This window comes from Petromyzon marinus, chromosome 38 (genome assembly GCF_048934315.1).
Source record: "Petromyzon marinus isolate PM22_M1 ecotype Great Lakes invasive population chromosome 38, UKy_Petmar_22M1.pri1.0, whole genome shotgun sequence".
Taxonomy (NCBI): domain Eukaryota; kingdom Metazoa; phylum Chordata; class Hyperoartia; order Petromyzontiformes; family Petromyzontidae; genus Petromyzon; species Petromyzon marinus.
Window position 1 is genome coordinate 8,311,233 of NC_133704.1, and position 15,589 is coordinate 8,326,821.

The 15,589-nt window shown below is 60.4% G+C and overlaps 1 protein-coding gene across 3 annotated transcripts in view; it reads left to right on the forward strand.

Moving 5' to 3' along the window:
- Positions 1-15,589, forward strand: part of LOC116950171 (rabphilin-3A-like) — a 56,486-nt gene that overhangs the window by 23,348 nt on the left and 17,549 nt on the right. For 2 of the 3 annotated variants that reach the window (XM_032967717.2, XM_032967716.2), the window contains 6 exons: positions 6,723-6,832; positions 8,941-9,084; positions 10,323-10,452; positions 11,044-11,130; positions 12,091-12,295; positions 15,248-15,358. In XM_032967717.2, coding sequence (XP_032823608.2) covers positions 6,753-6,832; positions 8,941-9,084; positions 10,323-10,452; positions 11,044-11,130; positions 12,091-12,295; positions 15,248-15,358 — 757 coding nt within the window. In that variant the 5' untranslated portion in view covers positions 6,723-6,752. Of the gene's footprint in view, positions 1-2,182; positions 2,333-6,722; positions 6,833-8,940; positions 9,085-10,322; positions 10,453-11,043; positions 11,131-12,090; positions 12,296-15,247; positions 15,359-15,589 lie in introns of those variants that run through there. The other variant, XM_032967718.2, reaches the window with a different exon arrangement.

Consider the following 15,589-nt stretch of genomic DNA (forward strand, 5'->3'; position numbering starts at 1 on the left):
GGCAAATGCTGTCCGACTTACACCCATGCTGGTGTAAGTCGGGCGCGTGATGTCTCGGCCCGAGCCTTTGCGGCCTCGCGAGAGGTGCGGCATTTCACGAAGGAAACGCCGAGACGGGCATTCACGAACCTTGCGTCGTCGAATCGCGACCCCACGTCGTGAGAATCCATACGGTTTGCAAACTCGTGAATTGGCGAGGGCTGCCTGGATGAAAGTTGATTATCCACATTTTTCAAGTTGCCAGCCTTTTTTCAATCCACTGGTGGATTAAGAGGCCTCCCCCGTGCCATGTTGGTCAGGGGTTGTTGTTGTTGTTGTTTTTACCATAGCTCACACCACATTGGTCAGCGCAGATTGGTGAAGGGTTGGGGGTAGGCAGAGGAGTGGGTTTTGATGTAACTCACCGGTGATGTTGGCTTTGGCGGGGAATCAAACTCCGGTTGCCGTGGGTTTATAGTGCGGTGCGCTAGCTCCAATACCAACAACAACAACGGCCGCCGTTCGCCACTAAGTGGCGGTCAGCTCACCACGGCACTTGCTCCAGGCTAGGTGCATTTTGAGGCTGTCACGTCAAGTGTCGAAGGCTCGCTGCTGGCAGGAGGTCACGGAACAGACCCGGTGTGCCATGCGTTGACTGACTGAGATGGCTGGCAGATGCGCCAACCTCTGCTCCCCACTTACCACCTCGCTGCGTTTTACCCGCCCCGGCGCACCGCTCGTTGTTGTGAGCCGTCGCCTCTCCGCCCACTACCACACGCGTAATTTCAAGACAACCCATGCCGGCCTCGCTTGAACACATTAACATTCCACTTTTGAGCTTTGGCCACACGATGAACTCGATACCTCACTCGGTTTTCCCGTTCACTTAATCGAAAGCCTTGAACTTGCCGGACAATGCGAGACTGTGCGTTGTCAAGTTGTTGGATTAATTTTGGCCAGGACACCCCTCTACGCTAATGATTATGTGTGTGTGTGTGCGTGCGTGCGCGTGAGGGGAGCAGTAATGTAGCGGTTAGCGCGCTGCGCTGCGAACCCGGCGACCCGAGTTCGATTCCCTTCTCATGGCCGTCAACACCAATGGCGATTATCTGAACCCGTCCTGTGCCTCCCCTAGGTCGACTCAACCTCAAACGAGTACCTAAGCGTGACGTGTAACCGTCGACACTGGGGTGGGAGGCTGCCTTTGTGTGCCGTGCCGGCCACCGCAGGTGCTGCTCGCTTGACAGCACCTGCCCCCAAAGTCTGCCGTGGCTCCACGGGGAGATCTTTGCCGCCGTGCCACGGCCTTTCAAGCCTGACCACGTGCGGGAAGACAACCGCTCGGCAGGATCTCGTTGCTTGGCGACGTCGCCTTCAAGTGCGCACCCGGCGAGTTTGTGAAGAGCTGGAGGGGGTGCTAGGGGGCTGCTGCGTTTTGTGTGCAGGGGGCTGCCGTTGCTCCGCGTGACGGGCGTTTGCTGTGTCCCGGCGCACCGCACGGTATGTTTAGGATTCGGGGTGGGGGGGGGGGTTTAATCCGTGAGAAACCTGAGGGCAATGGTTATTTCATCATCGCCATCAGCATTCACAGCAGCAATAGTCACGTGGTTTTATCCACTGCCGGATGAAGACGTCCACGCAACATTGTCGACCCCTCCCCCACCAAGATTACGGTCCGTCTCACTCCCGCGCATGAGCTGATCTCGTTTGCTCTGGGCCTCCACGAGGTCGACTCAGCCTTAAATGAGTCCCCAGGTGCGGTGTGTAACAGCACCAGGGAGACAAAGGCAGCCCGGGGTGCGGTGCTGACAGTATCCCACTCCCCCCCATGCGCTTCATTAACTGCACCTGCCCCAACAGTCTGTTAAAGGCTACACAGGATTGCTGAGTGGGTGGGGGGGGGGGGGGTCTTTGCCATTGTCTTGTGGCTTATGATAGGTGCTCGCTAACTACACTTACTTCCCAGCAGTACTGAGTAATGTAGGCGGCACGGGGAGGAACCTTCGTCCCACAGGCGCCTTTCAATTCCCACCATGGTGAACGAACGCCACTAGAAACGAATGCGGGGGGGGGGGGGGTTGTGATCGGGTGTGGAGCAAGGACGTGTGAAATCGATTCGCGGCGATTGGCAAGCGTTCGCGAACAAAAAAAAATCCCCTCCTCCTAATCCTACCGCCCACCCCTCCCCCAAATTCCGCGCAGAATTGAAATCGCTGCCTTCGTCCGTACTTGCAAGCCTCGGGCTGGTGGGGCGTCAGTGTGGCGTTGGAATCGCTAATTCAACCGGGGCGCCGCTTGACCGCCCGGGGAGAGGACAAGCGGCGTTACAGCGCAGGGCACGTTGAGGACAAAGGTCAATTCTCGAGTGTTAAAAGAAAAAAAGGTCACATTTTTGGTGCGAAACGTGGCGGAAATGCATGCGGGGCGGTCGCGCAGAGGTTTCTGGAAACCGACGGGCTTACTCGGAACCCCGCGGGGCCCGTTGTTTGATTGTACTTACAGGCCACGGCCAACATCGGTTGCGATTTGTCTGAATCGGCCCTGTGTGCATCCCCACCCCCTCCTCCCGAGGCCGACTCGGCCTTAAATGAGTACAGCACCCTGGTTGTGGGGGGGGGGGGTGTGTATGGATCATAATTGGGGAGAGAAAGGCGGCTGGGAGTGGTGTTGGCCCCACCACTCCATGCGCTGGCACCAGGCCTATCATAGGTGCTTGCTAACATCGCGTACCTGGTGCGGTGTGTAAACATCGCCACTGGGGAGACAAAGGCGGCCGGGCGTGTTGCTGGCCAACCCACCCGCTCGTGCCTTCATAGGTGACAGCAGTTGCCCCAACGGCCTGTGGAGGCTACCTGGGGGATGTCTTTGTGCGTGTGCGTGCGTGCACTAGTGGGAGTATAGCGGTTATCCCACTGCACTCTGAACCCAGCGACCCAAGTTCAGTTGCAGCTCACGGCCAACACCGGCGCCTATTATCCGAACCATGAGTGTAAAATCGGTTTGACTGACATTGGTGGTCTCGTGAAGGGCAAGAGAAGAGATGATTGCCACCCACGATGTGCCATGATTGAGGGCCATTGCCCGAAACGTCACCTATCATATCTATTTATTTCCCCTTTTACGACCACGGTATTTAATGACAAATGAGTTGAAATGTTCTTTGTTTATATTGTTTTAGTACACAATATGAGTCGTACGAAATAGATCTGAAATTGGCTTTGTAAACATACGGCATTGAAAAACCCTAATACAGTGCGTGTAAGATTAGCCAAAATGTGCAAAGTGTACCGACGCTTAAACGTGCATAGGACAGGGCTCATCGCTGGGGTTCTTGTGGCGCTGTGCAAACTCCACATTCCTATGGCATTGCAACAGCCACTGTCGACCGTACGTGGAGCGGCAGTATTTTCACGAACTCGGGGGGGGGGGGGGGGGCGGGGGGGGTCTCGATGGGCCGAGTCGCAGCCTTCTCACTCTCCGAGTCACTGCGTGGCCAACACTGCAGGGAACACCAACAACAACACCACCAGCACCGACGCGGTTCCACTGCGTTGGTGATCACGGTCGTGCCGCTGCCGCCACCGCCGCCGCTGCGGTCCGGCTCTCCTCCACGTTCTTCGGGGCTGTGCCGCGGTGCCGTTCGTTGAGATGTCCGACGTTTCGCCCCCCGCGTGCCCTGGGGGGGGGGGGGGGTGGGAGGAGCTCCTTCCGGAACCGAAGACGTCCACACATCGATGCGGGCCGGCACGCGGGCAGAGGGCGAGAACGAGCGCCGCGCGACCATTGTTCAATTTTGCCTTCGTTTCCATTCAACCGTTTCCTGGGCTTGCACGAGCGCGCTTTTTTCGTCGGCCAGCGTTAATGCGACCGTTTTGTTTTCCTAAGATTCACTCTGAACGTCCCCGCTGTGGCCCGCCCGCTCACAACGATGTTGCCGCCACGAACGCAAAGAGAGAGAGAGAGAAATAACAAACAAACGGATGCCGTCAGTCGCCACCTTTTGATATCGCCTTTGTTGAGACTCCGCAGTCTTCCCCGGTCCGCGGAACCTACGGTGGGTATTTTTTTGGCCGCACCGGACCAAACCCTCAATGGCCGGCGCGGTGAAGTATGGTCAAGCAAACGCCACGACCGACACACTACAATCCCCACTCTTCTCTGCCACTCGAGTTCTCCGGCATAGATTTAAAAAAAAAAACACGCTTTGTTGCAATGTCAATTGGGGAGCGGAGAGTGGGGTGCTGGGAATTTGTTCTTGCCGGATCAGCGATTGAACCACGGGCGATCGCGAACGAACACGGGATTTGCACCACCGCCGCCACCACCAGAAGCAAACGACAAAGATCCCCCGTATAGCCTCTACACATATTCTTAGCTCTTTCGGTAAAGTCACGTTGAAGGGAAACAATAAAATAATAAAATAAATAGGACAATAAAAATTCTCACGACGTTTTGATCCATAACACAAACGGTCATCATCAGGTGTGAAAAGCCTGATGATGACCGTTTGTGTTATGGTCAAAATGTCGTGAGAATTTTTATTGTTTTATATATATTTTATTATTTTATTGTTTCCCTTCAACGTGACTTTACCGAAAGAGCTAAGAATATGAATCACTGCAGTCACGAAAGCTTTAAATCAAAAGCCTCTACACACTTTAAGGGGAAAGTGCCGTGAGCGAGCACCTATGAAGTCCGGCACGGCATGCAAGGAGGAGGGTGGGTGGCCAGCATCGCGCCCGGCCGCCTGGGCCTCCCTCGTGGTGGTGTTTTACACACACCACCAGGTGCAGTACTCATTTGAGGCCGAGTCGACCGACAGGAGGTCCATGACCGGTTCAGCTCATCATCGCTCGTGTTGGCCGTGAACTCAGGCCCCACTACTCTCCCACTCCCCACCACCACCGCCGCCAGCGATCGGCTCCAACCGAGCACGAATGTCCACGTTCTCGAGCGGTTTCCCGTCTGACCGGTTCCACGTGCCTCCTGTTGGCGCGTGCGGCACGCCCTCGCCGCAAGCGGCGCTGCAACCGTGGCTCTCATTCTAACCGGGTCGGTCCTGGTCGGCGTGTGCCCAGCACACCACATCCAGTATACCTCTCACTACAGTCTGTGGCTACTTAAGTCACGCGGCGGTGGCGAGGAGATGTTAGCTTCCTCGCCTGGTATGCGGGAGGTCGTGGGTTCGATCCCGACCCTGACGCCTGTTGTATATTTGGAGTTTGCGTCCGGTTTTTCCCTCCACATTTAGAATCGGCGTGTGTTTATAGTATTGTTTATAGTATTGTTTATAGTATTGGCTGCTATAAATGTGCACGTGATAAGTCACGTCGCTGAAAAAGAGCTCCATAGGTCATTGGGCCTTACTTGGTAAAATAAAAAGAGTTGTTAGTTAAGTTATAGTTAGTCAAACCTACTGCAGAGTACCAGTGAGCTTTAACACAAAAAAAAGTTACACCTGGAAAACCACATCCAGGATCCGCTTGGCACATGCCAAACTACTCTGGCGGGTGCGGAAAAATATCCGCCGAGAAACAAACAATACCCCAAGGGAACAAAACCATCGCTGCCAATAACTCGATGGCCAGGGAACCACGCGAGCTGGGCGTGCAAGCTCCAGGTGGGGCTCCAGGTGGGGCTCCAGGTGGGGCTCCAGGTGGAGCTCCAGGTGGAGCTCCAGGTGGGGCTCCCGATGGAGCTCCAGGTGGGGTTCCCGGTGGAGCTCCAGGTGGGGCTCCAGGCGGGGCTCCAGGCGGGGCTCCAGGCGGGGCTCCAGGTGGGGCTCCAGGTGGAGCTCCAGGTGGGGCTCCAGGCGGAGATCCAGTTGGGGCTCCAGGTGGAGCTCCAGGTGGGGCTCCAGGCGGAGCTCCAGGTGGGGCTCCAGGCGGAGTTCCAGGTGGGGCTCCAGGCGGAGCTCCAGGTGGGGCTCCAGGCGGAGCTCCAGGTGGGGCTCCAGGCGGAGCTCCAGGTGGGGCTCCAGGCGGAGCTCCCGGTGGAGCTCCAGGTGGGGTTCCCGGTGGAGCTCCAGGTGGGGCTCCAGGCGGGGCTCCAGGCGGGGCTCCAGGCGGGGCTCCAGGCGGGGCCCCAGGTGGGGCTCCAGGTGGAGCTCCAGGTGGGGCTCCAGGTGGAGCTCCAGGTGGGGCTCCAGGTGGAGCTCCAGGCGGAGCTCCAGTTGGGGCTCCAGGTGGAGCTCCAGGTGGGGCTCCAGGCGGAGCTCTAGGCGGAGCTCCAGGCGGGGCCCCAGGTGGAGCTCCAGGTGGGGCTCCAGGCGGAGCTCCAGTTGGGGCTCCAGGCGGAGCTCCAATTGGGGCCTCCAGGCGGAGCTCCAGGTGGGGCCGCCATGCGGAGCTCCAGGTGGGGCTCCAGGTGGGGCTCCAGGTGGGGCTCCAGGCGGAGCTCCAGGTGGGGCTCATGGCGGAGCCCCAGGTGGGGCTCCAGGCGGAGCTCCAGGTGGGGCTCCAGGCGGAGCTCCAGGTGGGGCTCCAGGCGGAGCTCCAGGTGGGGCTCCAAGCGGAGCCCCAGGTGGGGCTCATGGCGGAGCCCCAGGTGGGGCTCCAGGCGGAGCTCCAGGTGGGGCTGCAGGCGGAGCTCCAGGTGGGGCTCCAGGCGGGGCTCCAGGTGGGGCTCCAGGTGGGTAACCGCCGTGCTGAGCGTGCGGTCGCTGACACTCAACGTGCTCGCGCAGCTCTGGTGCAGGAGTCTAACCGGTACCGCTGACCACCCCCCCCCCCCCCCCCGTGCAGGACAATCGAGGGAGCGAGCTGGCGGGCGCCATGACGGACGCCGTGTTCGGCAGCAGCGCCGCCGACCGCTGGGTCTGCCCCAACGACCGCCACCTGGCCCTGCGCGCCAAGTGAGTGCTCGCCGGGACACAGCCACGGTCGCTGCAGCACCACCGCTCGCACCACCACCACCCATTCACACCACCGCCACCACCACCACTCAAACCACCACCAACATCACCACCCATTCACACCACCGCCACCACCACCACTCATGCCACCACCGCTCACACCACCACCACTCAAACCACCAACAACATCACCACCCATTCACACCACCACCACTCAAACCACCACCAACACCACCACCATTCAAACCACCACCACCACCAACACCACCACCATTCAAACCACCACCAACATCACCACCCATTCACACCACCACCACTCATGCCACCACCGCTCACACCACCACCACTCAAACCACCACCAACATCACCACCCATTCACACCACCACCACTCAAACCACCACCAACACCACCACCATTCACACCACCACCACCACCGCTCACGCCACCACCACGGGCGGCTGAAACAAAAAAAGAACCCGGATGGGAACCCAGGCTCTGTGCGTCACCGGCGCGGTGCTCTCTCTTGGGCTCCGTTATGCGCTTCGTGGTCGATTCCTTTTCATGTTTGTATTTCTGGATTTCTGTCCGTGCCATGTTCCACCTCTCAAAGGCGCGGGTGCGGGGAGAGACATCGTGAGCCCACTCGGCGACCTTTCACTCAAAATTGTTGCGATATTTCGGGAAAGGGCGGCAGGCTCGAGCGGGAAAAGTCGCTTTGACATCGCTCGCCCTCTCAACGTCTCGCTCGCTCCCGCGCCTGCACGCTCCCTCTCCCGTTCACCCTTTCCCTCCCTCGCTCCCTCTCCCGCTAATCCCTTCCCTCCCGCTCACCCCTTCCCTCCCTCTCCCGCTCACCCCTTCCCTCCCTCTCCCGCTCACCCCTTTCCCTCCCTCGCTCCTTCTCCCGCTCACCCCTTCCCTCCCTCGCTCCCTCTCCCGCTCACCCCTTCCCTCCCTCTCCCGCTCACCCCTTCCCTCCCTCGCTCCCTCTCCCGCTAATCCCTTCCCTCCCTCTCCCGCTCACCCCTTCTCTCCCTCTCCCGCTCACCCCTTCACTCCCTCTCCCGCTCACCCCTTCCCTCTCTCACTCCCTCTCCCGCTCACCCCTTCTCTCCCTCTCCCGCTCACCCCTTCACTCCCTCTCCCGCTCACCCCTTCCCTCTCTCACTCCCTCTCCCGCTCACCCCTTCTCTCCCTCTCCCGCTCACCCCTTCACTCCCTCTCCCGCTCACCCCTTCCCTCTCTCACTCCCTCTCCCGCTCACCCCTTCCCTCCCTCTCCCGCTCACCCCTTCCCTCCCTCTCCCGATCACCCCTTCCCTCCCTCGCTCCCTCTCCCGCTCACCCCTTCCCTCCCTCTCCCGCTCACCCCTTCCCTCCCTCTCCCGCTCACCCCTTCCCTCCCTCGCTCCCTCTCCCGCTCACCCCTTCCCTCCCTCTCCCGCTCACCCCTTCCCTCCCTCGCTCCCTCTCCCGCTCACCCCTTCCCTCCCTCTCCCGCTCACCCTTTCCCTCCCTCTCTCCCGCTCACACTTTTCCCTCCCTCGCCCGGTCGCCGCCATTGTGAGCCCTCAACCCATCTGGGCCACTTTGGCCACATTGTCGTAATTTGATATATTTTTTTCCAAAATTATGTTTTCTTATCGTTTTCATTTGGAGCCCTGCACCTGGGGTCCGAAACAGCCCCGAGAAGTTGAGGCTACAGAGCTGGTTTCGAAGTAGTCGAGGCATCGGATCTGTTGATCCACACTTCGGGGCACACATATTTTAACGTGACATGCAAAAACGATGATCACGGTATGGGAACAAAGCTGGCGGTTTCTATTGTCGGAGTTGGATTCGAGCCAAATTAAGAACAAAACCAAGTTGAGCGATTTTTTTTTTTTTGCGTGGCAGTCATCGGTGACCAGGCTGAGACGAACAACTTGCCACACTCGAGATGCCTCGAGTGTCACTTAGAGGCGTCTCACTTCCCCCCCCTCCTCCCCCGCCCACACCCCGAGGTGTCACACACGCAAACGCACGCGTACCCGCCCCGGGTGCACGCGTACCCCCGCGGCGTGAGCCGCTGCCGACGTGTCGCGTGCGTGTCGCGTGCCGTGGAGCAGGCTCAACACGGGCTGGTCGGTGCACACGCACCGCTCGGAGAAGCAGCGCAGGAGCGAGACGCTGAGCGAGGAGGAGCGCGAGGCCATCCACAAGGTCATCGAGAAAGCCGAGAAGATGGAGCTGCTGGAGCAGGAGCGCATCGGGTGAGCGAGCGCAGGAGAAGAAGGCGAAGCAGCGTGGGAGCGGAGCGCCTCGGTCGCCAAGCGGGGGATCGGAGTCGGAGTCTGTCACCAGACTGGCGCAGGCCGCGCATGTGGATGTTGGAGGCCCCTCGCGTCGACCGGCGTCCAGATCGTCGCGAGCACTCCGCCACCGTTGAGCGCGTGACTTGTCCGCGTGAGGTCACCTCCACTGGCAACCCCCCTCCCCCTCTTCCCCGCCACCTCCCCCCCCTCCCCCTGTAGAAACAGACGCCGCTCCTCCTCCTCCTCCGTGCGGCTCAATTCTGCTCGCTCATCCCTTCTTCTCCCTCTCTTCCTCCCTCTCTTCTCGTCATCCTCATCGCCCTCTCCATCCCTGAAACATCTTGGTCCTGCCATTCCTTCTTCCGCTCCTCCTCTCCCCCTGCTGCTCATCTTGGGCCGTGCCCTCCTCTTCTTTGTCCGTCTTGGGGCGGGGTTGTGGGGGGGGGGTAGCGACTTCCGCCCCGACCTCTCCTGTCCCTTTCCCGTTACTTTCTCGTTGCACCGTTCACGATCGCGGCCTTGACTCCATTCGCCCTCGGGCGTTGTCGCGTAGCCTTGGGCACAACTGCCTTCGTATCGACTATGTCACCGCATGTTGGGCAAGTCTAGCCTGGGGGGGGGGGGGCCCCCAGTGACACGCAGGGGGTATGCGCAGCACTGGCCTGAAGATGCACGACGCTCAACCGAGACTCCGTCTGTAACCCCACCCGCTTTGTCTGCACGTGATCTACGTAAATGTCGAACGGAAGGAAGCTCCTGGCCTCTCGTCGTGGACTCAAGTCGCTGGCAAGCGCGCGGTCCCATTTTGCCATTCGCGATTTGAATGCTTGCCACCGTCGTGCGTCACCGCGAAGGCACGCGCGAGACTGCCGGTTCGGCGACCGCGGCTTCACCGCCTCGGTTCGGCACTCGTTTGACGCTGGCGCGTTTCGTCTCCGCGATTCCCCGAGTCCGACAAAACTTCTCCTGCGCGGTATCCGTGCCGCCGCCTGCGTGCCGGCCCCGCTTGGTTGCGAGCACCGCCAGCCCCACCCCCCCCCCCTCTGTCCGATGGCCCCCCCCCCCCCCCCCCGGTCACTGCACCCGGTCGACGTCACCCCCGCCCCTCCCCCCACCATCCCATGCCCCCTGCCGCTGAACCTGGTCCGTGCTCCCCCCCGACCTCCACCCCACCCCTCCCCCCCGTGACGGTGCAGGCGGCTGGTGGAGCGGCTGGAGAACATGAGACGTAACGCGCTGGGCGACGGCGCCGCTCGCTGCGTGCTGTGCGGGGAGCAGCTGGGCCTGCTCGGCTCGGCCGCCGCCCTCTGTGAGGACTGCAAGAAGGTGAGGGGGGGGGGGGGCGGGAGGGAGGGGGAGGCTGGCTGCCAAAATGGCGAAAAACACCAAAAAGATGCGCTCGCGCTCAGGCTGAGCGTGATGGTGGAAGTTAGTCGTGCGGCGTCCAGTGTCAGTGGGGGGCGGGAGGGGGGCGGCGGAGGGAGGGAGCCACGGCGAGACGGAGTCATGAGCTCACGCAGCTGGCGTCCACGCAGCCACAGACACGGCCACCACCACAGACACGGCCACCACCACGGGCAACCACGGCCACCACACAGCTGGTAATTGGCCTTTACCGTATTTGTGGACAGTGAGGAGCAGTGGCGCAGTAGTTGGCGCACTGCACAACAAACCTGCTGACCCAAGTTCGACTCCCCGCTTGGTGGTCTCGGCCTTAAACGAGTACCTGCTCGCGGTTTGTGATCATCGGCACCGGGGTGTCAGCCTACCCACTCCCGTCGTGTTTCCGTGCCGGCCTTCATAGGTGGTGGCGCTGCTCGCCAACAGCACTTGCCCCAACAGTCCGCGAATGCTATACGGGTGACGTTTGTCTCTGTGTGTGCCGCCCCGCCCCCCCCCCCCCTCGTCTCCCGTCAGAACGTGTGCACCAAGTGTGGCGTCGACTCCGTGTGCAGCCGCCAGCGTCCGCTCTGGCTGTGCAAGATCTGCAGCGAGCAGCGAGAGGTGAAGTGTTCGATAGGAAAGCGGCACAAATGATGATGACGCTGATAACGAGTGCCCCGAGACGGTGCCCCTCCAGCCACCCCCCCCCCCACCCTCTCTAGCCAGCCCAACCCTCTCGGAATCTCTGTGGTGCTCTATTAAAGTTTCTGGATCTGCACATGATGCCGTGGGTCCCCCACGTAACTCTACAGGTCCTCTACGTAACTCAATAGATCTGTACATAAACCTGTGGATCTCTACGTAACTTTGTGGCTCCTCTGTGTAACTCTACAGGGCCTCTACGTAACTCAATAGATATCTACATAACTCTGTGAATCTCTACGTAACTCTGTGTAACGCGCGGTGTCCTGTAACTGCCGCCACCGGGCTGTGGTTGACACCTGTAACAAGATCCGCTTTAGGCTCTATGGGGGCCCTCACCAGCTGAGATAATAAAGTCCGCGTCTGAGCCGTTGTATTAATCCAAATTGTATAGAAGAATTTGTTTTACCCTTTCTGGCAATAAAACAGGTGTTAAGATGTCACAACAACAACAAACAAAAACCTCGTGCAAGGAATTATCTCTGCATTAACCACACATACTTGTGTTGAACATGCAAACAAAAAACATACCCTGGTCGTTTATGCATAGTCGTTTCACCATGTGGCATTCTCTGGTCTAACACTGTTTTGAGAAAGCTGTCTCTGGTGTGGACCAATCAGTTTGAAAGACAATGCATCATATACGACCAGAGCGTGTTTTTCTGTTTGCTTGTTCACCACAAGTATATGTGGCTAATGCATCTTAACACAACTGTAAAACCAATTCTTCTATTTTGATACTGGCAAGGGAGGTGCCGCGAAATCCAAATTGCACCGTCGCATCATCCCCCAGCGCCCGCCACCACGATGGCCCGGTCCGTCCGGTGTTCACCGCCGCTAGCTCCTGCCCCTCTCGCCCCACGCCCGTCTCTCCGCTAGGTGTGGAAGCGCTCTGGAGCGTGGTTCTTCAAGGGGCTGCCCAAGTACGTGCTGCCCCCCAAGACGTCCGGGGCGGGGGGCCGGCAGGACGCGCGGCCCGCCGCGGCCGCGGTCCTCGGCAGGAACCCGCAAGGGGCGGCCGCGGCGAGGGACCAGGCGGCCTCCGCGCCCGACACGCGCACCTACACCTGGGTGCGCGGTCGCGGTGAGTGATTTGGGGGCGGGAGGCGGGAGGGGGCCGCGGAGAGTTTCGCGTCGTGAGCGCGCGGCTGTCGCACGCACAGACACAGCAGCTGCCACAGACACAGCCGCTGCCACACGCACAGACACAGCCGCTGCCACACGCACAGACACAGCAGCTGCCACACGCACAGACACAGCAGCTGTTGCACGCACAGACACAGCCGCTGCCACACGCACAGACACAGCCGCTGCCACACGCACAGACACAGCCGCTGCCACACGCACAGACACAGCAGCTGCTACACACACAGACACAGCCGCTGCCACAGACACAGCCGCTGCCACACACACAGACACAGCAGCTGTCGCACGCACAGACACAGCAGCTGCAGCACACACAGACACAGCCACTGCTACATGCACACACACAGCAACTGCTACACATACAGACACAACACCTGCCACACGCACAGACACAGCCGCTGCCACAGACACAGCCGCTGCCACACACACAGACACAGCCGCTGCCGCACGCACAGACACAGCCGCTGCCGCACGCACAGACACAGCTGCTGCCACACACACAGACACAGCCGCTGCTACACGCACACAGACACAGCCGCTGCCACAGACACAGCCGCTGCCACAGACACATCAGCTGCCACACGCACAGACACAGCAGCTGCCACACACACAGACACAGCAGCTGCCACACACACAGACACAGCCGCTGCCGCACGCACAGACACAGCCGCTGCCGCACGCACAGACACAGCTGCTGCCGCACACACAGACACAGCCGCTGCTACACGCACACAGACACAGCCGCTGCCACAGACACATCAGCTGCCACACACACAGACACAGCCGCTGCCGCACGCACAGACACAGCTGCTGCCACACGCACAGACACAGCCGCTGCCACACGCACAGACACAGCAGCTGCCACACACACAGACACAGCTGCTGCCACACACACAGACACAGCCGCTGCTACACGCACACAGACACAGCCGCTGCCACAGACACATCAGCTGCCACACGCACAGACACAGCAGCTGCCACACACACAGACACAGCCGCTGCCGCACGCACAGACACAGCTGCTGCCACACACACAGACACAGCCGCTGCCACACACACAGACACAGCTGCTGCCACACACACAGACACAGCCGCTGCTACACGCACACAGACACAGCTGCTGCCACACACACAGACACAGCCGCTGCCACAGACACAGCCGCTGCCACACACACAGACACAGCTGCTGCCACACACACAGACACAGCCGCTGCCACACGCACAGACACAGCTGCTGCCACACACACAGACACAGCTGCTGCCACACACACAGACACAGCTGCTGCCACACACACAGACACAGCCGCTGCCACAGACACAGCCGCTGCCACACACACAGACACAGCTGCTGCCACACACACAGACACAGCTGCTGCCACACACACAGACACAGCCGCTGCCACACACACAGACACAGCCGCTGCCACACACACAGACACAGCTGCTGCCACACACACAGACACAGCAGCTGCTACACACACAGCCACAGCAGCTGCTACACACACAGACACAGCCGCTGCCACAGACACAGCCGCTGCCACACACACAGACACAGCAGCTGTCCCACGCACAGACACAGCAGCTGCCACACACACAGACACAGCAGCTGTCACACGCACACAGACACAGCAGCTGTCACACGCACACAGACACAGCAGCTGCCACGCACACAGACACAGCCGCTGCCGCACGCACAGACACAGCTGCTGCCACACACACAGACACAGCCGCTGCCACACGCACAGACACAGCCGCTGCCACACGCACAGACACAGCAGCTGCCACACGCACAGACACAGCAGCTGCCACACACACAGACACAGCAGCTGCCACACACACAGACACAGCTGCTGCCACACACACAGACACAGCAGCTGCCACACACACAGACACAGCTGCTGCTACACACACAGACACAGCCGCTGCCACACACACAGACACAGCAGCTGCCACACACACAGACACAGCCGCCACCATGGACACACACGCACAGCCGCAGCTCGACGGCCGACGGTTCAACCGGCCTCTCTCCTCTGTCTCTCCTCCGTCTCTCCTCCGTCTCTCCTCCGTCTCTCCTCCGTCTCTCCTCCGTCTCTCCTCTGTCTCTCCTCTGTCTCTCCGTCATGCCGCTGTTGCCCCCCCCCCCCCCAACACTGGATTGCAGGGATTGGAGTTCCGTCGCACGGTATCGGAACTCCAAAAATGTGCACAAAAAAAATCTCGTGTTATCCACGAGTGCGGGCAGTGTTGGCGATGCACGCGGCTCAGCCCCCGCAATCCAGGCATTGTGGAGGCTGCGGCGAGTGTTGGCGGATCTCGGCACAAATATAATTAGTTAAACTCGACGAGGATCCGTCATACCCTGGCGGTATGGCAGATGTGAACTCCACCTGTTTCCACCTGTGTGGGTCCGGCGTTGCCCCCTCTCACACGTGCGAGCCTTCTCCTGGTGCGCCCGCTTCCTCTTTCCTATACTTTGCGCTCCTATCGGCGTTTGTGTTGTTTGTTGCTTTTGCCACTTTCTGACCCGCCCCCTTACTGGACATCTGTGAAAAAGCTCTGTAGCTCGTTGGTGAGCTCGTTGGTGAGCTCGTTGGTGAGCTCGTTGGTGAGCTCGTTGGTGAGCTCGTTGGTCAGCTCGTTGGTGAGCTCGTTGGTGAGCGAGTGCACGAGCTCGTTGGTGAGCGAGTGCACGAGCTCGTTGGTGAGCTCGTTGGTGACCTCGTTGGTCAGCTCGTTGGTGAGCTCGTTGGTGAGCGAGTGCACGAGCGAGCGCTTGACCGTGCGAGCGTGCGAGCGAACGTATTGCGCGCCGTCCCATCGGGTCGCCTAACGAGTGACGTTCCTTCCACCCCCCCCCTCCTTCCACCTTTTGGACGTTGCGCCGCAGTGAGGATGGGCGACAGCGACTCCGACTCGGAGCGCAACTCCAGCTCGGACGAAGACGACGCGGGGACCCGGAGGGCGCGGCGCGCGGCGGGCGTCGTGCGGGCCGACTCCGGTGAGGGCCGCGGCTCCGCCGCGCGGCGCTAGCGGCCGCCCCAGCGGCAGCAGTGGCGGCGGCGGCGGCGGCGGCGGTAACGATCGCAAAGTAAAATCGGCCACCGTCTTCGGCAACAGCTGCGAAGGCGAACATCGTCACCGTCATCATCGTCGTCGTCGTGGGCCACAGCGACAGATGCGATCGGATCACGATCGACGGCCAGTCTTGCGAGCGCAAGAGCCCCCTTGT